General features: G+C 45.4%; 1 protein-coding gene across 2 annotated transcripts in view; it reads left to right on the plus strand.

The window, feature by feature from the left end:
- The first annotated feature begins 4,138 nt into the window (after positions 1 to 4,138).
- Positions 4,139 to 27,733, plus strand: part of LOC146636556 (insulin receptor substrate 1-B) — a 59,435-nt gene continuing 35,840 nt past the window's right edge. Inside the window, exons 1-3 of one of the 2 annotated variants that reach the window (XM_085349573.1) lie at positions 4,139 to 5,074; positions 17,885 to 18,186; positions 18,501 to 21,669. In XM_085349573.1, coding sequence (XP_085205699.1) covers positions 4,726 to 5,074; positions 17,885 to 18,186; positions 18,501 to 21,669 — 3,820 coding nt within the window. In that variant the 5' untranslated portion in view covers positions 4,139 to 4,725. Of the gene's footprint in view, positions 5,075 to 17,884; positions 18,187 to 18,500; positions 27,057 to 27,733 lie in introns of those variants that run through there. The other variant, XM_085349571.1, reaches the window with a different exon arrangement.

Consider the following 27,733-nt stretch of genomic DNA (forward strand, 5'->3'; position numbering starts at 1 on the left):
CGTCACTGAAAAATGTGAAGGAGGATATAGCTTTTGGACTTTAACTGTACTTTAACAAGTTTCACAGTTTTTCCCACTGATAAAGATCTCCCCCGTGACTATTTAAATTACACCAACGTAATAAATTACATGACAGAAACCTTCCTGGTTTTTTTGTTTTGTTTTGTTGTTTTATGAAGAGTCAACAGTAGTAGTAAACTGGAAAAACTTGTGTGGTTTAACAAAATCTCTCTGTTTTAAAATCGCTGGACAGAACTACTGCGACTTTTAAAATGACTTTTTGTGTCACTTTTTTTTTTTTTGAGTAAGCGTTTGCTGTTATGGAGAAAAACTGAGATGTACTGATACTAGAACTAAGACATCTTAGGGATGAAAAGTGCAGTTAAACGTCTTTCAGTGAGTTTCACTGCTCCAAGAGTTTGACATCCCTGATCTAAAGTGTCACAAGACATTCTTAAGAAAGGGGAACTGGGAGAAAAGGCTGAGATGTGCCAAATTACACACTAAAAAACCCCTAAAAATCAGTGGCAACCAGTTTTATAGAGTAATGAACTTTGTTTTGGGTCAAATCATTGTCAGAAAGTATAGAGGAGGTTAGGACAGAGCTACAACAGTGAGTGTCTACAGCCATCTGTAAACACACTGCTGTCATGGTTTGGGTCTGTGTTTCTGAAAGCAGGGTCAGATTTTGTTCGTTAGACTAAAACAGTACAAACTGTGTTTTTGCTTTGTGTACTTTATTTCCATTTATTTGTGTACATTCAAATAAGTCGTTGCACTTTTCCCTCTTTTTCTTGGCAAAAATAATAATAATTTAATACAGGGAGTGCAGAATTATTAGGCAAATGAGTATTTTGTCCACATCATCCTCTTCATGCATGTTGTCTTACTCCAAGCTGTATAGGCTCGAAAGCCTACTACCAATTAAGCATATTAGGTGATGTGCATCTCTGTAATGAGAAGGGGTGTGGTCTAATGACATCAACACCCTATATCAGGTGTGCATAATTATTAGGCAACGTCCTTTCCTTTGGCAAAATGGGTCAAAAGAAGGACTTGACGGGCTCAGAAAAGTCAAAAATAGTGAGATATCTTGCAGAGGGATGCAGCAGTCTCAAAATTGCAAAGCTTCTGAAGCGTGATCATCGAACAATCAAGCGTTTCATTCAAAATAGTCAACAGGGTCGCAAGAAGTGTGTGGAAAAACCAAGGCGCAAAATAACTGCCCATGAACTGAGAAAAGTCAAGCGTGCAGCTGCCAAGATGCCACTTGCCACCAGTTTGGCCATATTTCAGAGCTGCAACATCACTGGAGTGCCCAAAAGCACAAGGTGTGCAATACTCAGAGACATGGCCAAGGTAAGAAAGGCTGAAAGACGACCACCACTGAACAAGACACACAAGCTGAAACGTCAAGACTGGGCCAAGAAATATCTCAAGACTGGTTTTTCTAAGGTTTTATGGACTGATGAAATGAGAGTGAGTCTTGATGGGGAGATGGATGGGCCCGTGGCTGGATTGGTAAAGGGCAGAGAGCTCCAGTCCGACTCAGACGCCAGCAAGGTGGAGGTGGAGTACTGGTTTGGGCTGGTATCATCAAAGATGAGCTTGTGGGGCCTTTTCGGGTTGAGGATGGAGTCAAGCTCAACTCCCAGTCCTACTGCCAGTTTCTGGAAGACACCTTCTTCAAGCAGTGGTACAGGAAGAAGTCTGCATCCTTCAAGAAAAACATGATTTTCATGCAGGACAATGCTCCATCACACGCGTCCAAGTACTCCACAGCATGGCTGGCAAGAAAGGGTATAAAAGAAGAAAAACTAATGACATGGCCTCCTTGTTCACCTGATCTGAACCCCATTGAGAACCTGTGGTCCATCATCAAATGTGAGATTTACAAGGAGGGAAAACAGTACACCTCTCTGAACAGTGTCTGGGAGGCTGTGGTTGCTGCTGCACGCAATGTTGATGGTGAACAGATCAAAACACTGACAGAATCCATGGATGGCAGGCTTTTGAGTGTCCTTGCAAAGAAAGGTGGCTATATTGGTCGCTGATTTGTTTTTGTTTTGTTTTTGAATGTCAGAAATGTATATTTGTGAATGTGGAGATGTTATATTGGTTTCACTGGTAAAAATAAATAATTGAAATGGGTATATATTTGTTTTTTGTTAAGTTGCCTAATAATTATGCACAGTAATAGTCACCTGCACACACAGATATCCCCCTAAAATAGCTCAAACTAAAAACAAACTAAAAACTACTTCCAAAAACATTCAGCTTTGATATTAATGAGTTTTTTGGGTTCATTGAGAACATGGTTGTTGTTCAATAATAACATTATTCCTCAAAAATACAACTTGCCTAATAATTCTGCACTCCCTGTAGTGATTCGGAAATTGCACTTTTTTTTTAAAACCAGCACTCAGATGGTCGGTGATTTTAGTTGAGCATGAAGTGCTGAGTGTTGTTACATCATTTTGTTCTCAATGATGACCTCTGTATTGGTAAAGATTTTCAATTTGAATGTTTCACTGTTTAATTTAAGTGTTTCCTTCATTTTTTGAGCAGCATATATAAAGAAATAGCTCCAAGTCTTAATAGCCAATGAATTGTCCATTCATAAAACAGCCTTGTTAATAAGAACAGTTGGAGAGAATTATAATATTTATTGTGCGTTACAGTTTGGTTTCCTCTGTACTTAAATGAAGCACCATTTACAAAGGACCCAGTAAGTCTGAAAGTTTGGCTGAAGCCTACTTAAGTCTTTAATTGCACAAGAATTAGCGACTGTATTATTGAAGGGAAGAATGGCCCTTCAATGGCCCCCAATCTTGATGAAACTGCAGCTGTTTTAAGAAGATTGTGCTGCTTAAGTCAAATGTCGACATGTTAGACCGGTCATGTTATCTGATCTGGAGCCAACGTCTTGTTTTTTATCTTTGTGCTGACATGGTGTGTTCTTAAAAAACAAATGTGTTTCACAAACGTGACGCAACCAAGCACAAAAACCAGGCCCCTGGGGCGGAGGAGGCCTAGATGACTTCAGTTTGTTTACACTGGGCAAAAAAACCACTTAACATAAAAGTTATAAACTGCATGTGATTGAGTGAAATAATTATTTATTCAACTGAGTAAAACCAAGTAAAACATGACGTAGGTCTTGGTGGAGAAACCCTTGTTGGTAAGCACAGCAGTAAGTCATTTCCTGATTTGCACAGAGCTCAGTATTTTGGCCCACTCGTCTTTTTACAGAAACTAAGTCCTTCTGGTTTTGTGGCTGACGCTTGGCAACTTGAACGTTGAGATTCCTCCACAGATTTTCTGTAGGACTGAGATGTGGCGACTGGCTTGGTTACTCTATGAACTTAATGTTCTTCTTCTTTAACTGCTCCTTTGTTCTCTTTTTTCTCATCCAACATTTTACAGCACACGGCTCTGTCCATTTGACCCTCAGTGTGGGGAAGTCGTCCTCTACCCTTAGCAGAAAAACAGCCCAGACCATAATGTTTCCACCTCCGTGCCTGAATGTTCTTTGGTTCACACTCAGCATTTTTCTTCCTCCAAACATCTCAGGTTGAGTTGATACCAAAGAGCTGACCACAGCACCTTCTCCCAGGCCTTCTCTGAATCATTTATATGTTTGTTGGCAAATTTAAGATGGGGCTGTACACATGCCTTCTTGACCATGCATTTTGAGATAAGTGTCAACCATAGAATTAATTTGTGTTATACATGTTAATAATTAGAGCTATCTATTCTATACATGTTAATAATTAGAGCTATCTATTCTATTATTATCTATTAGAACTATTTGGTTATATTTGATAACTTTGTAATATATTTTATTATTTAATTTAGGTTAGTTATTCTTCTTACTGCTTGGAGCAACTGTTACCTCACGGATTAATAAAGTATTCTGATTCTGAAGGTTCTCGCTGATGGTCTTGCAGGTCTACAGTCTTGCCCCTAATGTCCTTTGACAGCTCTTTGGTCTGTCCCGAGAGAGTCCTTAAATCGGGCTCTAGCTCACTTAGGGGGCTTGGTGGTGGTGTGTGAGAGGGGGAAGAGGTGGAGCTCTGCTATCAGAGCTGTGATGAAGTCCTTGAACGCATCGCGATCAAAAGTACCAGCAGAGCGCTGAGTGACAGTCCTGCTCCACGGTAGCTGCTCCGCGCCAGAGAAACCAGAGCAGAGCCGAGCGAGGCAGGGGTGGGGGGACACGCACAGAGACCGCGTGCAGCAGGATGGGCTCCGCGCACTGCGATGTGCAGTAATTGGGATTAAACCTACCGGACGGCGCTTGGAAACACTCACAGCAGCAGCAGTAGTAATAGTAGTAGTAGTAGTAGTGGAGAGCAGGGGGAGCTCCGCCGCATGTGCTCCTCTGTGTGCGCCTGAAAGAACTTGTTTTGCTCCGTGCGCTGGGCAAAAATCGACCCCCTCCTCCTCCAGAGAAAGAAGCGACTCGGCGGTCATAAACAAACACGGGTTCAGATTTAAGCTCCGGGACTCGCAGTTGCAGCAACCCCAAACCGACCTCTGACTCTCCTCTCACATGCCAGCGCCGGTGTGGGGGAGAGAGGCAGAGGAGAGGAGCCGGGGGATGTTTGGATCAGCTCGCTGAACTCGCACAAACACCGACGAGGAAAACAAGAAGAAGTCGCGCTGGTTTTTCACGTGGGGGTTTAAAATAAAGAGAGAGGAGGAGAGAGCCCGGGGGGTGTCATGGAGAGCCAAGCGGGCGAGCAGTACAGCCACGAGGACGTGCGGAAGAGCGGCTACCTCCGCAAGCACAAGTCCATGCACCGGCGGTACTTCGTGCTCCGCGCCGCCTCGGAGCGCGGTCCGGCCCGCCTGGAGTACTACGAGAGCGAGAAGAAATTCCGGGGCAAGGCCCCCGTCCCGAAGAAAGTGGTGGCGCTGGAGACCTGCTTCAACATTAACAAGCGGGCCGACTCCAAAAACAAGCATATGATCGTGCTGTACACCCGGGCAGAGAGCTTCGCCGTGGCCGCGGAGAACGAGGCGGACCAGGACGAGTGGTACCAGGCCATGGTGGAGCTGCAGTGCAGGAGTAAGAGAAGCACATTTGCACACAAACACGCACACATGCACGCTTTCCTGCATGTACACACACACACACACACACACACACACACACACACACACACACACACACACACACACACACAAATATATGTGTGTGCGTATATATGTATACACACACACACACACACACACTCTGGTGTGTTTGGGGCTTTGCACGAGAGGAGAAACGTGGCAATGCGTGCAGAGCAGCGCGAAAGGAGCGCACTGTGGACCGGGACGTGTTTTATTACACAGTTTAAGGATTCTTCCCAAGCCCTCACAGACTGCAGTGTCAAGACGACACAGTTGTCCTTTCATTGCTCGTTTCAGGCCGGTTGAGGTTCATGTGTCCACCTTTTAAAGCCTCTGACCGTGGTTTGCGTAAACGTGCGCCTCTGAGCCGCCCGGTGGGGTTTGTATCCTCCAGCACTTCTTACCACGCTGGTGTCAGGCTAAGAGTTTGTTCCTTGTTGTCCAGCACACTTCTTTCGGGAGGGGGAGGGTGTCAATGAGTAGGCCTCAGCTGAGTACGAGTTTGGCCTCCCTGTCCCGAGTTTACTGCTCAAACACACCCTGCCCTCTTGTTTACTCTGCTCTGCTTTTCTGCTGACACTGCTCTGTATTACATCAGGCATTGATCTCAGAGCAGGAGGAACACGTCCCCAAAAACCCGTCGGAGAGAGAAGTGCATTAGTATCCGACTGCTAAGTCATTAAACTTTGAAATCCATCTTCTGATTTGATGGGTAACGAGTGAGCAGCCCTGATGTGTCCCATCCAGCTGCAGTAGGTTTGTCCCAAATGGCCTCAAGTACCCCAGGGGGTGAAAAAAAAACAGTAATCCCTGTGGGTTTTTCTCAAGTCTTGTCTATCAGCTGCTGTGTAAACACAGCTGTTACAGCTACAGCGGTGAGCACAGCAACTCCAGATCACCTGTTCAGCCTTCCTGGCTCTGAGAGAGCAGATAGGCAACCAGGGACACATGACGCAATCGTGGATGATAAGAGTTCAAGGTGCTTCTCCTTGCACAGGACCTGCTGCTGGGTAACACAAATCAGCTGATTAATGTAGGGGCTGGGGGAGAGCACAGAAATAAATGAGGACAAACTTTGTGATAGTCCACTTTTTATTTGGAGCCAGAGGAGTTTTATAATGTCAAATATCTGCAGGTGTAAGCCGCTGCTTATTACGGGGAAGGTGACTGGACGTGCACTCCTCCTGTCTAGCATCTAACATTTAATCCAATCTACAGGTGCTCGCGTGGTCACATGTACAGAAAATCCCATTTCATGGCCGTCCTCTAAGAAATCCAAAGTGTCCCGACAAGCCTCTGGCTCGAGCATCCTCACGAACAGCCTTTGAAATGACTGATCCCTCGGTGGCTGCTTGTCTCCTTCCTTTGTTTTCCCAGAGTGCTGGGTTTCTTGTGTAAAGTAAAGGCTGCGGCTGGCTGCAGAGTAAACTCCAACGCTCTTGTGGTATGTGCTGCAGCCTATACACAGTTTCTACTCTTCTAGAAAAAAAAATGAGGCCACAGACGCGCGCGCGCGCGCACGTGCACACGTGCACATATGCATGCATGATCCAGGCGTTTACTGAGATGTTGCTGCATGCAACTCTGTAAGGATTCTCGGCCTGCTTTGATATGTGCACCCCATGCACAGTTTCAAATCTCGCTCGCGCCTCCATGCTCTACAGCCTCGCCTACCCACAGTGACACCCCCCCCCCCCCCCCCCAGGCTGGGATTATTCTCCCAGCCTGGATGGAGAAAAGTTGAAGCTGAAGCTGAGCCCAAAGATGCTGCACTATCTGCCTCACTAGTTTCCACAGAACCACGCCCTCGGTGTGTTACCTGTGTAGTTCCACATATCCCCTCTGCAAAGCAGCCGGCTGCAAAGGCTGGAGTTTGCAGCGTGCGTGCAGTGAAAGCACGAATAAAACCGCGGATGTCCTTGCTGTTGTACAGTTTCTGCTTCCTCTCCAAGCCTGGGAAAACTACCTAAAGCCGTCCAGGAACAGTTCAATATTGCGCACATGGCTGGTGGTAATTAAACACAAGCCAGCTGCCACGCTGGGCAGGATCCCACTTATTTATTCAGCTGATTCCAGTAAGACCCTTTCAGGCAGCGCGTACAGTATTAGGCTTCAGGGCAGCTATTTGCCCAACTATTAGGAGGCAGTCGAGTGTGTAAAGGTTTAACCTCGATGAAACGGAGCGGAGGCGCGACCTTCAGTCGCCGTGCGCCGGGCAGAACGCGGCACCTTGGGAGCTGTAGTCGGCCTCGGTAAACACTATGATAAAGTCCAAGATTCGTAGCGATCAGCACCGAACAAGAGAGACACACCATCTACAAACACACACACACGTTTAAATGTGCCAACATAAACAGAGATTAAAGCAGACTGACTGACAGTTTCTGATTTAGTCCTGATTCTGAAACGCAGAAGATCAGTCGGAAACATTCGGAGCAGGGAGGATCTGTTCCTGCCTGCAGCATCCGCAGAGAAGCAGTTTGCTTAATTTATGTTTCATATGAGACTAAATGTGTTTGATGGGCCCTTTGGCCATTTGATAGACTTCACTTTATGTCTGTGGAGGACAGAAACTGCCAATGTATCGGATCAAAAAGTGCATATTTAAAAAAAATTAAATAAACATATGATATAAATGAATTAAAAAGAAATAGCAGCATAAATAAACCCTGAAAATGAATAACAAATAAAATAATTGGATGATTATTACAAAGATAAATTAATATAAGGAGAAAAAAAGTGTCACACTGTATTAACTAATGAATAATATTCATTTTGACTATTAGTTGAGTATTTAACGGCAAAATATGTCAAATCGTTTTTTTAATGACTCAATAAATGAGTCATTTAAATAATTTACTTAATCACTTTTGATCTTTTTGGTCCCCTTATTATAAGTTCTGGTTGTCTTTTATTCTGTGTTTTCTCTTATTAACCATTTATTTTTGAACTCAGTCCAAGAATTCAGCAGGTGTTTCCTACTTTCTGTAAGTCACGCTGTAGGTGTGAGGAGAACTTGTGTTTTTGAGTGAACCGTCCTTTGTGACGTCCCTCTGAGTCGGAATTAGAAGCCAAATCTCCCCGTCAGGCTGTTTTTATCTCGGAGTGTCGTTCAGCTGCCCCGGCCTCAAAGATCTGGATCTCGCCGCTGGTTCGCTGAGCCGACCGATTAAATGTTAAGCCGTGCTTAAACACTGCTCATCTCCCTAATTAGGTGGTAATTATTGTCTCGAGGGTTGGCCGACGTTTGCACAGTAGAGGCTGTGTGCCAATTGAACTTTTTTCCGTCTCTTTCTTTTCTTAAAAACCCTCAAAACAAAACACATTTTTCCTGCAGAAGTGAAGCTTAACTACAGCTCTCTGTTAGAACCTCAGCCCCGGTTGGAGCGTGCTGAGCTGCCACAGAGTATTTCTCCTGCGTAACGACTAGATGCACAGTAACCCTTTGTAATTTCTTTAACTCGGTGAGCTGCAGCCTGACCGGATCTGGTTTGTAGCGATGCTGCAGCTTGTAAAACGTCATGGATGTGAGTCAGAGTCGGCCTTGAGCAATCTGCTTTGTGTCCGCTGGCCAGCTTGGAGCTGAGCTCTCTTTGACTGACAGTAAAGCGAGGCCAGCAGCAACAGCACCCGTTTAATCAATAAGTGCCGATGTGTGGAGCGTGTGTGGCTTTAAATGCATAGGAACCTTTTATAGCAGGCCTCACTGATTAATGTTGCTCGATAGTATCCCATTAACATTGTTATATTGGGGGTCAGGAAGTTCATGGGTTGATATTCATCATGCACATGGGGGATGCTTTAGAAACAGAGGTAGTAAACAAAAACCTTAATTAGTGCCATGCTGTTCCCAGTGGCGTGTCCAGCGGGGTGGCCTGGGGGGGCACAGGCCACCCCCCCAACCAGACTGGCCACCCCAGGTGCCACCCCAAAGACAAAACAATAAAATTCAATCAAATATCAAATGTCCGATTATGTTTTCACGGTGAAGCTCAGATATCCGAGTGTACGTGAATGCAGCATCGGCTTCTGCGCTATGTGCATCACCTTAGCAAAGGTAGGAGAGCCAAGCACGAAAGACGTCACTGCAGGAAACAATTTTTCGGTGAAAGAAAATGAGGACAGAATAAATGTCCCGGTAAGTAATATTAAGTTTGTTGAGTTTAGTAAACTTCGGTGAAATTAGAATCCCAAGGAAAAAATAACACTTAAAGAATTATTGCAGCTGTGGAATATTTCAGACAGTATGCTACTGAGGGCAGCTAACATAAGAGTTATGAGTTATAAGATGTAATCTAAGTCGTAACATTGCTGTATGGAGCTGCAGATTTGGTTGCAGGTTAACATAGCTGGACTGGCCATCGGGCATACCAGCATATGCCTGGTGACTTATTTTTTATTTTTTTTGTAATGGCATGAACAATGAGAGGTGGTGGATTGGCCAGATGCAGGTCGATGTGTAAAAAATAACTCAGTTGTTTGGTGGTGGCTATGGCGGGGCTTCCACAGAGGCCAGCAGGTGGATGAGGGAAGGGGAGGCAGGAGGAGAGACCCGAAGCAGCCGCCAGTCCGAGTGTCAGGTGAACTGAACTTCAGGTAAGAAGTTATGACCTGCAGTCTATCTGGGTCAGATATAAACTAAGTTTAGGTGGAGTTTATTTTCGTTGTGCTGACTTTTTACCCTCAGTTGCAATAACTCGTACTGCGTTCTAGCCAGCTTGATGGAGTTTTTAGGTGGGTGGATGCTATGATGTTACTGATAGTGAACTTTATTTTATTCATAAGGTTAGTAGAGTTGCCAACGGCTCCTTAAAAAAATGGAATGGTCCCTCATTCAGAGAAAATATTACGCGTTTGGTATTGAGCTGAGAAGAGACACAGTTTGTCCCGAACTTTAGCTAGAATGAAAAAAAGACAAAGCTGGATTTATTCTGTGTGTTTACGCTGCACAGCTGCCTCTTCTCTCATTCTCTCCCCCTGCCTCTCCTGTTGCTGCTTCAATCATGAAACTGATCAATGATCAGCTGATCGGCTTTTCTCTCTTGTTTATTTATCGCCCACTTTGCGCCAGAAAGAGGAAACCAGCAGATGTCGCGCTAAACAACAGCAGCACGTTTAAGCTTGATCAGCTGTTGTTAGAATTTATTTAATATTAATTTCTAGTATCAGCTGATGTTTGCTGGAGCCACAGCTGTAAAGCTGCTGGTCATGATGTCGGTTTGGATATCTGGTGAGAGGGAAACATGAAGATGAAACCAGGAGATGTCCTTACTGAACCATCAGAGCTGAACAGGTGATGGAGAAACAGGTTTACCTTTTAGGTGACATGAATGAGTTGAAGTTATGAACTGTTTCTGAGAGATAAATAACACCAGGATCCTTTTCTATGTAGCTGACAGCTGGTAACTGTGCAGGGGCGGGTCTAGCAAAGTGTTTCCAGGGGGCCAGGTAGGGCATTAACAGGGAGAGGGGGGCACAAAGAAATACTTTTCTTTCTTATTCTCATTTAAAATATCTCGCTTTTATTAAATAATTATCTAAATCGTACAACCAAAGTTTTTATCTGATGTAAAATGTATAGAAATCATACATATACCAACAAGACTGTGTACATCACTGTCACAACAGCATTTGTTTTCATTCAAAGTCTTTATGGCTTTAACACCTGGTGGGCCGGTCTCTAGTCAAAATGCCCGATTTTCTGTCCCAGTCCAGTCCTGCAGGTTAATACTGGCAGTGTCACCATGCCAGCTGACTGTATTTCATCATCAGCCAGTGTTGCTCTTGATCAATATTACCAAAGTTTACCATAAGGCAGCATAGAAAGTATTTACTTGCTTTCAGGTTTTATTCAAATGTTAGTCTTTTCAGTTGTTTCCCCACTTTTTTCCTGTTTCAAAATCAAACACCAGTTTGTGAGAAGATTATCTTCTTTTTTAACAGGCAGATAAAGTTTTACATTGGAACTGGCTAATTTGTCAATTGTTTGTTACAAATGTTCGTATTTTAATATTCAAAAATGTTTTTGCTCAAAACATATGTGCACTACATGTCAGTAAAAATACTATGCAAATATTGCTGTCCTTGAATGCTGAGTAAACACTGACAAAGCACTGATTGTATCTCTTGTACTTTATCAACACAGAATCTAAAAACTTTGCACCGTAGTGGTTAAAATCTCATTCTAATAAGAGTTAAAAGCGCATTCGGTTATTAGGTTTATAGGATTATTGAATTATGGTTAACGGTTGGTAGAATCTGCCAATTACATCTGCCACCCTTCTCCAAATCTGTGCCCCTACCTGGCCCCCCCAACAAAAATTTTCTAGACACGCCACTGGCTGTTCCTGTAGTAATGTATACATGCAGCAGCAGTGAATGGATCACAGTGAACCCGCCCTGTGCCAGTGCTTGTTATAAAAAAAATGTACAAAAAAACATACAAAAACTAAAGCAGCATTTGGGTGTGAGTCATATGACAAGCCTTTCCTTTCATTATACCTTATCTGTGTATGAGGTATAACTTTGACCACAGGCATCAACACTTGGATCGTGAATCGTGAGTAAACTCTGTTATCCCGATTCTTTTTTGGTCTTGTTACAGCTTTGAGGGCGCGCTCAGATCGAGCGGGTTCGAGATAAAGCTAGAGAAGCGCAGGAGGGATGGGAAGGACGCTGAAGCTGGAGGAAAAGAGGGAGACAAGGAGGAGGTTCATGGATGTAGTGAAGGAGGACATGCAGAGGGTTGGTGTGACAGAGGATGGTAGGGATAGAGGGAGATGGATGGAGATGAGCCACTGTGGCGACGCCTAAAACTAGCAGCGGAAAGAAGATGGTAAAAGCTTTTTATAGATTAGAATGCTTTAACCAGGCGGTTACCACCACACCTTCCTGTAGCTAATCAGCATAAGCAACACGAGCAGCACTGATAAGTCTACGATTACAAATGCAGGTTGCAGAAGCTTTTAGTCAGTGTTTTTTGACGAGCTGCTGTTACCATATTCCTCCTCCTGATGTTTTCAGAGCATTGGTCTGCGCTTTGTAGTGATTTATTTCTAAAATACAAGTTATCCACTTTGGAAATGTTAAAAAAAGACAAAAAACCCAACAACAAAACAAAGCAAACAAACAAAAATAAAACCCCAAACCCATTGTGTATTGTTAAAAATTCCTTCCGCACAGTCTCAGTCTGTGCGACACAAAGTTTAGTAACCCAGAGCCTCGCTGACCAATAAAGTCCGAGGCGGATGCCAGCTTGGTGGGTTTCTTGCAGCTTTCTTGCGTGTCCCGGAACGGCGAACCTTAAATGCGTCACCGATAATTTCAGGCAGCCATGCATGTACGTCTGTGCGCACTCCCGTCTAACCGAGACCACATGTGAAACTAGCTCCGGGCGGATGCTGGTGTTGCCCCCCAAGTGTGGGCCTAGAGAGATGGGTGGGGTGAGGAGGGTTGGGCAGGAGGGGGATTGCAGATGCTTGAAATGGATGAAGATCGAGGAAGTGGAGAGGTTAGAAAAGAGGAAAACAGGTACACATGGCAGCCAGAGATTAGACCAACTGTTTTCACTGCCGGGTGGCTCTCGTCTCTCACAAATACGTGCGGGGATAAAATGTACACAGCTGTCTCCCATCTATCTGAGCTGGTACACTGGTAAGTGAGCGTGGGTGGATCTGGGCGGCACGGTAGCTGAGATGGTGGGGGTTTTACCCTCACCAGTCTCTGTGCAGTCTTTTGTGGCCCTACAGCACAGCGTGCTAGGGCAGTGAGGTCAGAAAGTTGAAATAGGACCCAATGAGAGCCAGCCAGCTAATTTCCCCTGATTTACAGGCGGCATTAGCTAACTAAGAAGTTTTAGCTGCAAATTCAAGCATTTTTTTGTAGATGGTCACTGCTTGATTGTATCTGGACTTCTGCATTTCTGCAGCCAAGTCCCCAGGATTTTGGGGGGTAACCACGACAGTGATGAGCCCGCCACTCAGTGAGGTGCTGTCAAGGGATCTAGCGGCCTTTGAGGCTAAATATGGCACCTCCTTCACCCCTTCACAACCCCCGTAGCACAAAAGGCTATAGGAAAGCAAGCTTCCCCTCAGTGCCAACAACTTGTAATTGAAATTGCAGTTGAGTAAATTAGCTTGGATTACGGCCTCTTTATGGTCAACCTGTGATCTCGAGGGAGCCAGCTCAAGCGTAGCAAATAAATCGGCGTGAATAGGCACCAGTGTTGCCCGCGCAGGCTCCCGCTCTCCAGACTTCAGGCTTCCAGTGTGTGCTCACCGCGGACGTGGACTAAACAAGTGAATAAGGCAGTGTATGTTATCTTCACCTCAAACTGCGAATAAATATGCACGGACTCCCAGACCCGATGCATGATCTGTGAAAGTTGGGACAAGGTTGTCAGAGTGTGTGTGTGTGTGTGTGTGTGTGTGTGTGTTGCCCATATTCAACCAGCAGATTTCACGCGGATGGTTCATTACCTCCAGGTGCTTTCATGTGCATCCGGCTTAGGTCCTTAGATTATCTCCAACTCTGTGTGCGTGTTTTTCTGAGGGTTCATTATGTAGTATAGGGGCGTTGTGCTGCACGGAAGCTGACTGACTGATAAACTCTCCATGCCCCGCTTTCTTTCCGACAAACACCAAACAGCCATAAAGATACTCGAGAGGAAAGCCGAGGGGGGCGATTCATACTTTATACAGCACTGTGTAAGATCAGGCCCTGAGCTCTGTAATGCTTCATAGGTGTGAATCCACCTGCAAATCTGTAGAAATCTAGGAAAAAAAACTTTGAAAATACTTTAAGGGTTTTTATTTTTTTGAGGGTTGTCGATTAGAGTACACAGCCAGAGCGGCCTTGAGATAAAAGGTGTTTGTGTAAGTGCTGTTGAGGGCACAGCTGAGGTTTAAGGCTTTGCTTTATTCAAAACAAACAACACGCTCACACTCTCCTCGAGACATTTTAAATGGGTTCTTGAAAAGAAAAAGATACTCTTTAAGGATCGTGCTGCACTGCAATCTGAGTCACTCTCCCTGTAATTAGATTCTTTTAGGCAAAGCAATCCCGAAATAAACTTTGAATAACGCTCCTTTTTTTTAAACCCCCTTTCTTAATGACACTCTTATATCTCCTTGCAATCTCCTGTAGTCCCTCATTCCATAGGTCCCCGCTGAAAAGTCCCAAAACCGTCTCTTCCTGTTGTAAATCTAAATCAAGGAAGCAAAAAGGACTTCTTGCACAGAGGTCCTCGCGCTCATTCACACACATGGAGAGAAAAGCAGCACATGAAAACAGCCGTGCATGGCCTTGAGTGAGTCATCTAATATAGGGGGAGTGCCACAAACTCGCGCACGCACACACACACACACACACACACACACACACACAGCCGCGAAGCCGCAGCTTCACTGGCTTTCAACAAAACATCTATTCTAGGTCTCTTTCAAGTCGTGAGCGATCCCCCAATTTTGGGTAAGAAGAGTGGACGGAGACGCGGCGAGACACGTCAGACCTCTCCCTCTTGTGCAATCGCATGTAAAGCTGTTTTGGGATTGGGATCTGGAAAAACAGTTTGCATAACAGAAGCTCAGTTACGTGATGTTCGCTGTGCATGCTGAGGGTCCCGGTCTACATGTGGTTGTCATTTTAGGATTGTTTTTTTTGTTGTTGGTTTTTCTTTTCAACCAGCAGATGCTTGGGGAAACAGAATGAAGCGTCCATAGAAAACCTACTTTGGGCTGTTCCTCATTCAAATGAGGTCGCCACAGCGGGCTGCTCCACATGTTTGATTTGTCAGGTTTTTTTCCCCTTTCTTTACACCAGATGTGCAATGTGACAAAACCCCAAAGGGGTTTGTGTCTCCTCTTGGAATTGAACTAGGGAATCTGTGTAAAACATGGTCATTCTTCTGTTGGAAATTTGAACTTCGAAGGTGGAACAGACAGATTTTTACCTCAGATAATTTTATGTCTTTAAATAAAACAAGATAATGTTTAACTTTGAAGATGTGATTTGCACTTGTAACGTTGGGTTGCGTTTAGTGGTTGAGAGGAGGCGGCAAAACACTTAGCAGGGTAGCCAAAAGAATACACACTCACGCTGGCGTTGGGAATTCCACAGTGTGTTCTTTAATATACCTTCTCTTCATCAACCATATAAGCCCGGTTGAATGGCTGCAGCTTAACAAACATAGCGCACAGTGTTCGTACAACCCATAACGTTGCAAACAAAGGTGTCTGGAGAGGTAAAACATAAAATACGTCCCTCCTCATGCACTAGCGTGTAAGCACATGTTCACACCATCACAGAGAGAGAGAGCAGAGAGACCAGTGGCACACACTGATGACACCATCAACCCTCGACTTGGGTGTCTTAAAGGGACACCACACCATAGTGGCTGTTACACACTATTAAAAAAGTGATAAATTACAATGTATATTATTGCAATACTTGTAATATCATATTGTGGGTAAAGTATTGTGATAATATTGCGTTGTTGGATCAAAACTATAGCTTAAGGCAGTGATTACCACCAATAAGCACTCTGTGGGCTCTTATACAGTTGCTAGAGGTACATGAATCAAAATCAAAAGCTAATGGATAATCAGTTGGAATTGACAGTAAAATAAGTGCACAAATCAACACTAATCCTTTGTGCAGAAAAATAGTTGGGTTAAAGAGCTTTTTTTTTTTTTTTTTTTTTTTTCAGTCATGAGGCTTCTTCTATATTTTAGCACCAGCACTGGCCATTAAACAGAAATTTGTGTATAACAGGTTGTTAAACAGAGACTCACCACTAAATGCAGCTTTTACTGAAGCTGAAGTTGTGTTTGTTCCTTCCAGCTGCTTCAGTTTGAAGCTTCTCAGGATCCACAGGTGCATCTCCACAGGAAGAGAGTTATGTGCATTAATTAAATCGTGTGGCTCAACAGCTGCGACTTGGTGAACTGATCGTAATTATCAAAATTCCTAACTTGGAGAGAAGATCGGTCAGGACTCCTTAATTAATTCTTGCTTGTGCTTATTGAAATCAAAAATATTTTGCTTTGTCTGCGTAAAATCTTGCAGTTTGCAGTATTATATCAATATGGTGCCTCTTTGACCATTAACGTTTAATATATATGTTATATATTTTATCTAAAATTCTGACTTAAAAAGTCCAAAATGATTAACTTAAGATGAAGCTAACAGCTAAAAATACATTTGGCTAAACAAATTGTTAGCTAAACATCGTGGGTAAATGGCTAAAAATTCTAGCTAGCTAAAATTGATAAATTAGAAGAACTGTGTAAATACGACTAACTGATAGTGAACTAAAAGTAAATCAGACGATAAAATGATTCTACTGAACAAATTTGAACATTGGCTTTGTTGGAACATCAGCAGATATATGTATATAATATATAGCAAACTAGTGGTTTCAATGAGATAACCCTTTTAAAAATAGAACTTTCCTTATTTCAATACGTCGTCTCCTTCAGTATGCCAGATGTGGTAGGCTAATAAGGCAGGTGCTTAAGCTCACTATAAATGCACAAAGACCACCCTGTTCCATTCAAGGGAACAGGTTCTGATGTTGAGGTCTGTTTCTTTAGCCTTGTCATTAGTTTGATTGAGTCTGTGTCATAGATGGTTATCATGCTCAGACATATCCAAACTGGCAACATAACAGAGGTATCTCAGAAATGTGGGACATGTGAAAATAAGTTTCAGGAACTTTTTAGGGTGGTTCCCTGGAGAAGAATACGAAACCCACCCTAAACATGACTCACATAATGTTGTTCCTATAATCCGTGCTAGTCAACAGATGTGATGTCTTTTGTGTGTGGATATAAATGAGCTTAGATGTAAATCTGTCATATATTCAAAGGTAGTGTCACTAGCCGCTAACAATGATTTGCAGTACAACGTAGTATTAAGGTACTTTCCTGGGATAATAGTCAGACAAATATTAGGTGGTTAGATAAGTCCCATGCCTTTGTTTGGCCCCTACTAACTTAGGATCAGATATCACTTTGGGCCGTTTTCTCTTGTGTTTTGGCTTCAGTAGGCCTCTGGTATCTGACTACAGCACACTTAACACAAAGGGTGAATGTGCTGCCTGTGCTGCTGCTTAAAGAAACTTCAATTTATTAGTTTACAAAGCCAGTTTTTATTGTCAGTTCCGCTTGAGAAAATAGCTGTTAAGGGCGTGCCGTTAGGATTCCTGCCAGTGATTTGCATTGTTTGTTTTGGAGAAGCATTTCTTATTAAGCATTTTCCAAGTCGCTTCTCTTAAGGTTTTCCACAGAGCTGTTATTTTTCCCTTTCCATATTCATCATTCTTATGTTCAGCTTCAGATGTCAAGAGTTAAATTTTCCCACACTGGTAGTATGTTTGCCTCTGTGTGTGTGTCAGGATGCCTGTGTAGCTGATAAATGAGACCACAGGCATGGAGCCTGCAGGTACAATGATCCGGTCTCACAAGCCAGTGCGTGCCCAGTTTATACTTGGATCTGTTTTAGAAATATATGGAAAGCTCGGCCACAGCACAGCTTACATAATAAAGACAGCTTGCCCTCAACTAACAGGCATATAATAGAGATTTTATCAGTTGTTTCTTTTATTTGCAGGTGCATCAAAGTCATGTCAGTCCTTTGTTGCAACAGCTGTACTTCCCAGTGCTCTTCATAAATCCTCACTTTAATAGTTTAATCTCTTATTTTTCTCTTTGTTTTCATCCCAGTAACCTTTTAATCTCACTCTGTCCCCGTTCTGTCCCTCTAGGTAAGAATCCTAATGACGGCAGCGGTGCAGGAGACTATGGATTGCCTAATCCTGGGCCAGCATTCAAAGAGGTATGGCAGGTAAAGGTATGGCCCAAAGGCCTGGGTCAGGCCAAGAACCTGGTTGGCATCTACCGCCTTTGCCTGACCGACAAGACGGTGAACTTTGTGAAGCTCAACTCTGATGCTGCCGCCGTGGTGCTGCAGCTGATGAACGTGAGACGCTGCGGCCATTCAGAAAACTTCTTCTTCGTTGAGGTGGGACGCTCTGCAGTGACAGGCCCAGGCGAGTTCTGGATGCAGGTGAGCCTGTAATCTACAGTTCTGTTCATGTTGATGGTTATTTTCATTCTCCAATCCTACTCATATCTTAAAAGCCCGCAATCAGCAGAGTGAAAGAAATGTCAAAGTTTTGTCAGAGGCTTCATGGGTTTGAAAAAGGAGATTAAACAGAGTTTCCATGACAATCTAAGATTTAAATACAGGGCACTTTGTCTTTAAGATGTTAGTGGTTTAATGTGCAGTAGTTTTTAACTTTGAATACATTATGTGAATATGAAATCAATCATATTGTGATTTCATTCCCTTTATCAGATGCTTTTTGCCTCTTGTCCTAGGTGGATGATTCAGTAGTCGCCCAAAACATGCATGAAACCTTGCTAGAGGCCATGAAGGCGTTGAGTGAGGAGTTCCGCCAGCGCAGCAAGTCTCAGTCCAACTCTGGCCCTGGAGGAGGTGCTACTGCTTCTAACCCCATCAGTGTTCCCTCACGCCGCCACCACCCAAACCCTCCTCCTAGCCAGGTTGGCTTCACCCGCCGGCCCCGAACCGAGCCCCCTGGAGGAACTAACAGTGGAGCACCCATCAACTGTGCCAACGCTTCTCCCACGCCAAGGCATAGCTTCCCGAGGTCTCGCACTGCAAGTGATGGGGGGAAAGGGGAGGATGGGATAACAGGTGCCACACCGATCCATGGGGTGAACTCCAGCCCCTCCACCAATGGCTCTTGCTCTAACACCCCAATCCTCAGATCAAAATCAGCTCGTTCAGCACCCACCACAACTGCTAAAACTCCTTTAGGGTTGATGCGCTCTATCTCGACCCCAGCTCCTTCCCCAGCTCCAAGTCTGTCCTCTAGTTCTGGTCATGGCTCAGAGTTTGGAGGCTTAACGTCTTGTGCTGGTGCTCCGGGGTCTGGAGCCTATAGTCATATTCCCTCTCATCGAGCCTCTGTCTCCGGCTCACCCAGTGACTACGGCTCCTCAGACGAGTATGGTTCAAGTCCTGGAGATCACACGCTCCTACCTTCTCCTAGCCTCCCTGGAAGCTCTGTTGGCAGTGTCAGTAGTCAGTCCCTCAGTGAAGATGGGGCCAACTATATCCTAATGGGCCAACGTAGTAGCAGTGGTGGTGGCAACAGTAATCAAGGAAGTGGCTCCCAGCAAACACCAGGAACACCAACCTCTGGCTCTCAAACTAAAAGAGTTCTACGCCGCTCCTCCAGCCGAGAATGTGAAGCTGAACGCAGGCTGCTGAGCAAGCGGGCCTCCTTACCTCCTATGGCCCTGGAAAGGCTGGCTCCACGTCAGCGCAGAGCTGAGGAGCCAGCAGATGACGATTCGGCCGATTACGCTATCATGTCAAGAAGCACGAGCCGAGAGTCTTTTACTTCCACCTGCTCTTCTACACAGAAGGAATCTGCCATGAGTGCTGGGTCGGCAGGGGGAGGAGGCGGGTACTTGGATGTGGCAGGAGAGTTTAAAGCTGAAGGCACTGGAGGAGCAGGTGGTAGCGTAGATTTAGGCGTGGACAATGGGTACATGTCAATGCTACCTGGAGTTACTCAGCCTCCGACGTCCCTTTCCCAGTCACTGGCCGTTTTGGTCCCCGACTCAGACTCCAAACCTGCTGATGATTACATGGCCATGACTCCTAACAACAGCGTGTCGCCTCCACAGCAGATTCGACCTCCACCAAATTCTGATGGCTATATGATAATGTCCCCTAATAGCAGCTGTTCCCCTGACCAGCGTGGAGGTCTCTCCGGTGGGGCTTGGGTGGGCAGTGGCAGTGCAGACAGCAGGCCAGGCAGTGACTATATGAACATGTCTCCAATTAGTGCACGTTCTGTAAACGGCAGTCCCCCACCTCCTGAGCACTCATCACATTTGGAGACCAGTCCACAGCAACATGGTCCCAAGATGGTGTACTCTTACTATTCCCTACCCAGGTCTTATAAACATAGCCCCTCTACCGGACACTTTGATGATGGTCCTGGACGAGGAAGAAGGCCCAATGGGAGTTCTAGGAGGGGAATGGGTGGCGGTAAACCTATTAGAGGGCTTCAGGAGCAAGCAGCAGTTGGTAATGCAGTAGTTGGACGCCACCTGTCTCTCTCATCTTCCTCGTACTCCTCCAGCTCAGCCAGCAGTGAAAGTCTGGGTGAGAGCGACGAGCGAACTACCCAGGCTTTGAGTAACGTGACTGGGGGAACTCAGTCCAAGCATGGGAGTAAGCAGCAGCAGAGAAGAGGCTCTGGTGGGTTGTCCAAGCAGGGTAGCTATACTAGAAGCAGACCTGTTAGCCTGTTTGTTGACGTATCCAAAGCGAACACTCTTCCTAGAGTTCGTGAGAACCCTCTGCCACCAGAACCTAAGAGCCCTGGGGAGTATGTAAGCATTGAATTCAAGGGGGAGAAGGGCAATCCGACTGGGATAGGATTAGGTCGTGGTAGGGGTCTAAGGCATGGATTATCGCTGCCTCATGGCTCCAGCAGCCAGCAGCCTCAACAGAAGCCATCTTCTTCCTTTGGAAACTTTATACCCCTTTCCCGTAGCCCATCTGCCCCGATCACTCCACCAGCTGCCTCTGAGTACGTCAACATGGACCTGGGCCCTTCTCCATTGCCCTCACCCCTCTCTCTTACCCCGCTGGTTTTCCCCTCTTTCCATACCCCTCCCACACCCCCAACGCTTGCTCATGCCCCTAAACCCTGTAATGAGGATAATACTGAACCTCATGAAGATGAGGTTGAAGTGGCAGAGGCCCTACTTAGGAAAAACAGAGAAAGCGTTCCATCAGTGACGAAATCCGAGTCTCCTACATCATGTGGAGACTACACAGAGATGGCCTTCAGTTTGAATAACAACCCTGTCCCCCGGTCATCATCTAGCGTCTCCCCAAAAGGCCCATCTCCCACCAGGGATGATACATCTGTGCTGCCACGGGGTCTAGACTTTCCCCTATCCAAAACAGGACCCAACCCAGACCAGGGAGCTAAAGTTATCCGGGCCGACCCCCAAGGACGCAGACGGCACTGCTCAGAAACCTTCCTTGCCTCAACTTCCCTCTCCACCTCTACCTCGACTTCTTCCTCAACTGCTTCCCTCTTTCCTGAACACCAGTCTGTAGCCCGCCGGCTGGGCTTTGAAAGCATGCTGTGGGGCAATGGTGTTGTGACTGAATCTCCCACTCAGTTCCCCCTTCCTGGACAGCAATCTCTTCCCACAAATGCTCAGACTTCATCTGCAGAGCAAGGCCTTAACTACATAGACTTGGATTTGGCCAACAAGGAGAGCCCCCACGTGGGACTGGATGGGCCCTCTGGCAACCAGGCCCCATCTCGCCTCTTCTCTGGACTGGGTTCTGGTTCTGGGGTGGGGGCGGCAGGTGCATCAGTCGGCAGCAGCGGGAGTGGCAGCTCCAGCCTGAACACGTACGCCAGCATTGACTTCTACAAATCAGAGGAGCTGCGGACGCACCAAAATGGAAGCAAGGAGGGAACTGGTAAGAATTGTTATTTTTTTCCCCCCTTCATGTCTTTGTCTTCATACAGACTCTGTGATCTCTATGTCACCGCTATGCTCATAGGTTTTCTATCTCTCTTTCTTTTCCTGCAATCACATGGCTCAGAATGAAAAAGAATATGCTTTCAAGATAATCCAATAGAGCACAGCCTCCCTATCCATCGATGTTTGTATTCAAACTTTACCTGGCGCCAGATTGAAATGTAGAGACTTGTTTATTTGTGTGACTGTCTGCATAATCTGCAGTAAGAGCCAAAGCTTAGCTGTTCTGACAAATCATGAATTGATTTACCTCTCTGAGCTTTGGTGTACAGAAACTCTTCACCTGATATGATTAGATAAAGTGTTAAAGGTCAGACAGACTCCTGAAATATCAGTAAATATCGAAGTTGTGGAAATTGCTATTGATCTGAGGCTTCTTGAATATTGTCCATGCATACTCAGTGCTGCTTTTCCCTATTGGGAGTTTAAAAGCAGAACTGGGATCCGTTTTTAATACGTTTATGACAAACATCAGAATCATTCTGCTCTGATTGAGCCATTGTTTGTTGAGGAGAAGAGCTGTCTGAGACATCTCGCTGCAGTCCCACTCTTAGCAAAGGAAACCATTCACAATTGCCACTGAAGCGTTCTGCTTTAAGTTCAATAAAGATTAACTTTGACCCTGTTTTCTGTTGACCTGTCAAATTAAAATGCTCCATTATGACACTTGAGGAGATTGCTGTGAGAGAAAGAAATTTTGAATTATAATTCTTTTTTTTTTATCATCTTCTTCTTTTTTTTTGCACTTCTAGTGCTCTAAAACGTATGTAGGAAAGTATGCAAAGACTTGAAAGAAGTTCCAGGTTTGTAGATTTGGCCCTGAAAGCATTGCGTGCTGTGATTTGTACATTACTTAATCTAAGCTGAAAACTTTGAATGTTTAGTTGAGCCCACTGCAGAGTTAACAAAAATGTTTTATGATGAGTGTTTTCCTGTAATCACATGCACTTTATGTGTAGAGTTCCTGATGCATTTAAAGTCAGCATTTTTTTTTCTCTGCACATTCAATGAGGTCATCGAGGCTGGATAATGGATTTTCATTGTATTTACATTTTCTCCTCCTGTGTGGAGCAATTTTCTAGCTGTGGGGGACCACCGTGGCTAAACAATGCCTTAACTAACTCCCTTTGAGGCATTTTCCTCATAGAAAAACATTCCCTTTGAACCTCTGTCTGCACTAAATTGGCCCGTTAAGCAACGGACGCCTGCAGTTTAAGCAGATAGAGCAGCATTTAAATGGAGATGGGGGGAATTTATATGCATCAGTAAAACACTCAGTAGTCTTGCTTAAGCTTCCACAGTGGGTCTCTTGTGATGCATGCATCCTGCCAAGGATTATGAAGCCCTGTTTGCTTCCACGTGATTTGCACCATGGGCCGTGCTGGACCGAAATCCTCTCTGGGATTTTTTCATTTTTTTGTTGTTGTTTTTTGTGGTAAACGTTGGAATCAATGAAGAATTTGAGGCATTAGCAGAAATTCATCATGGGATCCTTCAATGAGCGTGGCTCAACAGTTGGGTTTCATTCCACGGATGGAAATGAACCACCGGCTTGTGTCCATACCTCACTGCGTTAGTTTTATTTGGAGACGTGAGGCCGTCTCTGTGGAAGATGCATGAGTTTTCTGTGTATTTTACATCGAGATGCTAGCATGCTACCGCAGAAGGACCATATGGGCTCTGGCTGCTGAGAACATCAGCGGTGCAGCGTTTGGGGCGGGAGGGGGGGGGAATGTTACACATTGGCTGTGAATGTTGAGATGGGACCAGTCCTCACTCACACAGCTCTCAAATGCCTCTGTACAGTGTTCCTCCTCCTTTCATCCCTCCCCCTCTTTCCTCCTGCTCCAATAAATGATCCTTTTGTTCGAGTGTTTTTGCCGCGGTGGGCTGGCAGGCCCCAGCAGGACCAAAACCCCAAGACTACTGGACTCTCCTGAAACTTTTTTTCTCATGTACTCTGTAATTTGCGCCCTCCAACTTACTTTTTTTTTCTTATTTTACTCTTTATTCCTGCATTCATCTTTCCTCTGGACAGCTTGTATTCATCACATCTACTGCTTGTCCTCGCTCCTCTTCTTGCCTGATGGATTTTTGAAATTCCTTCCCTCCCTTCTGTTCACTACATGCACTATTGTTCAACAATTTTTTTTTTCTTTTGCTGAAGACGTCCTTTGTCTTTCTGCCTCCCCACTCACACTGTGTTTCAGCACAGTCCTTTAAGAGCAGGCACGTTTGGAAAACGCATCTTTAGCTGAGATGTTGTTGTTTTGCAGCAGCAATGCGAGAAAGAAACGCAGACATGGAGAGATGGTACATAACGTCCAATCTGTCGGCTTCTACACAGAAAAATACAGTTTTGAAAGGATCAATTATCTTGTCTGTGTCAATCCAGTATGTGTGTGTGTGTGTTTTAAGGAGTTCAGGTCTGCTGTAATTACAGGGCTTTTTTTCCAGCAGGCACCAGCTTGTATAGGAAGAGACTGTATATGTCTCAGGGGTGCGTTCTTTTGGCTCTGAGGGGCAAAGGCTAAAATTGAACATCCGTAGTGGGACGAGAGCCAGAAACACTCCTTTTGGACTCCAGTTATGCAATAAGTAGCGTTTAAAAATAACCCGTCACGGTTGGGGAAACGAGGAAAAGGCAGACTGAGCTACTTCAAACCCAGTTCGTCTTTTAGAATAACAACACAAAAAATGAATCAGTTGCAACAAATTTGGGTGAATTTTATGGAGACAGTTTGAGCGTCTGTGCTGCGTTTTACAGATGCTGATTTATTTATTTATTTTTTTCTTTTTTGTCCCGTGTGATGGAGGAGTTTGGTGACCTTCAGCAGAACTGAGTGAAACATTAGATTATGAAGTGGAGAGGATGTTTTTTTTTCTTTTGGGGACAAATTAAATCAGTGATCGCTTGCAGCATTTTCTCCAGGAAAACCATGTGAACTAATTTTATCTTTTTCCTCAGAGGCCAATTATTTTATTTCTTCACCATCTGGAGGGGGATCTCTGTTCCAGTCCCAAAATAACCTGTAGCTCCTAAAATTGCTTCCCAAAATGTGCTCCATAAGGATGCCTTATAGGAATTTTCAACCAAAGATATCGGTAGTATTCAGTTAAGCCTAGATGCGATTGGTAAGTTGAGGTATACAAAGCCTGCCACGCTCTGATTTAGTCACTAGGTATTCTCCTCATCTTACCCTGAACTCTGAATGAAGTTATTGGCATGAAGTTTGACTCTTTGGAGAGGCAGCTTATTATTTTAATTCATTATTTATTTGCCACTACCTTCCTCAGTGCGTGGTAAAGTAAAACATTTGTAAAGAAAAAACTGTTAATGGTGTTATTTTGTAACTTTAAGAAAGTGTGCATACGTTAATGGACGATGATGTCAGAGACGTTTCTTAGATTCATGATAAACTGAGTTTGCTGCTATAGATTCATGGTGCACTTTCACATATATTAATATGTGTGACTGACAGTTGCAAAGACTTCATGGTTCTCAGCTGATATCCAAAAACTTATGTTAACTAATTACAGTCAGCCAAATTAATCAGCCTCATGATATATGAACTACAGGTGTACGTGTTTCTCTTTCATACCAGTGTGTTTCTCTTGTGTTGGATGCACTCTGTGGGGCGATGCTGTTGGTCATTGGCAATGTCACAATGAGGGACGATGGGGGAACTGGACTACGGAGCAAATCGCCCAACCCTAGCATGCACCTCCTTTCACAGATGATGTGCACAGTACACATCAGAATCAGAATCAGAATCAGAATGGGTTTATTGCCAGATGTTGAGGTTTACAACATTAGGAAATTGCTGCGGTGCTTCAGTGCAGACAATAAGAATTAAAGTGCTATGTAGAAAGAAAGACATTGTGGTGTTATTACAAATGGTGAAACTTAATTTTACTGCAGTATTTCCAGTGGTTTGAGAATGTATTTCTGGTGGTGGATGGTTTGTGTTACGGCGGGGTGCGCCGATGTGAATGGAAACAGGACCCAAAAGCAGATGCTGAAAGGCGGAGTTGCTGGCTGAACAGAAGACGATCCTTTATTTGGATGTTGGCACACGAAAAAGCATGAAGCTATGAAAACTAAGAAAACTGTGAACACTCAGAAAACTAAAGGACTAAGAAACTCAGTGAAAATGCGATGACAAACTATGAACACTGAGTAAACTATGACGAAACACTATGGGGATGCAAACAGACGACCTGACAATGACATGCAAAAAACAGAAGGCTTAAATACACACATGAGGTGATCAGGGGAAGTGGAGACACACATGGGAACACAGCTGAACTTAACGACAGGACAGAAGGAGTGAAACTGAATACACTGACCGTGAATACAGACTTTCAAAGTAAAACAGGAAACATGGAGATTAAACAAGACACATGAACCGGGGAGACGTAGTACAGGGGAGATGACATAACTGACAGCATGGACTTGACAATATAAGACACGCAGACATAAACACACGAAGGGCAAGGGAGACTTAATACACGGGTAATATGTACAAATGGCTGGACTGCCTTAGTGACCCTAAACAAAGAATAAACATCAAAATAGGCTAAAACACAAAACACTGGGTCGCACGACCCAGGACCATGACAATACCCCCCCCCCAAGGGCTGGCTCCCGACAGCCCAAAACCGAGAAACCAAACAAAAACAGAAAAACCCCACCCAGGGCGGGAGGCGGGGGACCAGGACGGAGGGACCAGAACAGGAAACAAAATGAACAACAGAACACACAGGAGCACAAGACCAAAATCCAAACAAAGTTCAGGGGGCCGACCCAGAGCCCACAGGCACAAGAGTACACGGGTCACATGGTCGGGGGGCCCACCAGGCGGGCGGCACAGGCGACAGAGCCGGTCCGGAGGCCGGCCGCGCAGAAGGCAGCGGCGGCGACGAAGGCGACGACGGAGCAGTTCAGGGGGCCGGCCGCGCGGAAGGCAGCGGCGACGGAGCAGTGTCAGGCGCACTGGCCGAGGCCCGGTGGACACAGGACCAGACGAGGCTGAAGACTCCGATGAGGCCGGACCGGACGAAGATGAAGACACGGAAGCCGGACCAGGCGAGGCTGAAGACTCAGAGGCTGCGGCAGGCGAGGCTGAAGACTCAGAGGCTGCGGCAGGCGAGGCTGATGATGGAGCTGCGGCAGGCGAGGATGATGATGGAGCTGCGGCAGGCGAGGATGATGATGGAGCTGCGGCAGGCGAGGATGATGATGGAGCTGCGGCAGGCGGCTGAACGGGCCCCTCGGACCCTCCAGCGGAGACGGGAGGCTGAACGGGCTCCTCGGGCCCTCCAGCTGACGTGGCGTGTGGCTGGACGGGCTCCTCGGGCCCTCCAGCTGACGTGGCATGTGGCTGGACGGGCTCCTCGGGCCCTCCAGCTGACGTGGCGTGTGGCTGGACGGGCTCCTCGGGCCCTCCAGCTGATGAGGCAGGTTGCTTTTCAAGTTGCAGCAACACACAGCCTATAGTGGGGGAAATGAGTTTGTTTGAGTCCTCAGATAAGGCTGCTGCGGACGGCTGAGATGGCTCCCCCGAGCTCTCAGCAGGTGAAGGTGGTGGCTGAGGAGGGGACCGTGAGGATATCAGAACTGGAGACTGGAAAACTGCAGTCCGAGCTGGCGACTGAACAAAAACAGTCTGAGGCACAATTTTACACTCGTTGAGGGCGGGGGGAAGGCAGTCCTCTGTGCCCACCTCTTTACCACAAGTGTCCATGAACTGAGTGGGATTAATGTCTACAGACCTTGAATCAGCAGTCATAGTGCTAGATTTCTCAGAATGACTGGGTGTCAAGCTGGCCACCTGAATGACGTTCAGGGTGCCGCCTGTGGAAACATCACTTAGCAGTTCTTTATTGGTCTCCACGGTTGAGTCACACACCCTGTTATTTTTAACCTTCACGTCACAGGAACCTACAGTACATAGGACATGAGTTTCCACCTCAGGAACGTTGGCTCCATGAGGTCCAGC

This window comes from Diplotaxodon limnothrissa, linkage group LG3 (genome assembly GCF_057381915.1).
Source record: "Diplotaxodon limnothrissa isolate DT_005_m linkage group LG3, D_limnothrissa_male_GT1.1, whole genome shotgun sequence".
NCBI classification, from domain to species: Eukaryota; Metazoa; Chordata; class Actinopteri; order Cichliformes; family Cichlidae; genus Diplotaxodon; species Diplotaxodon limnothrissa.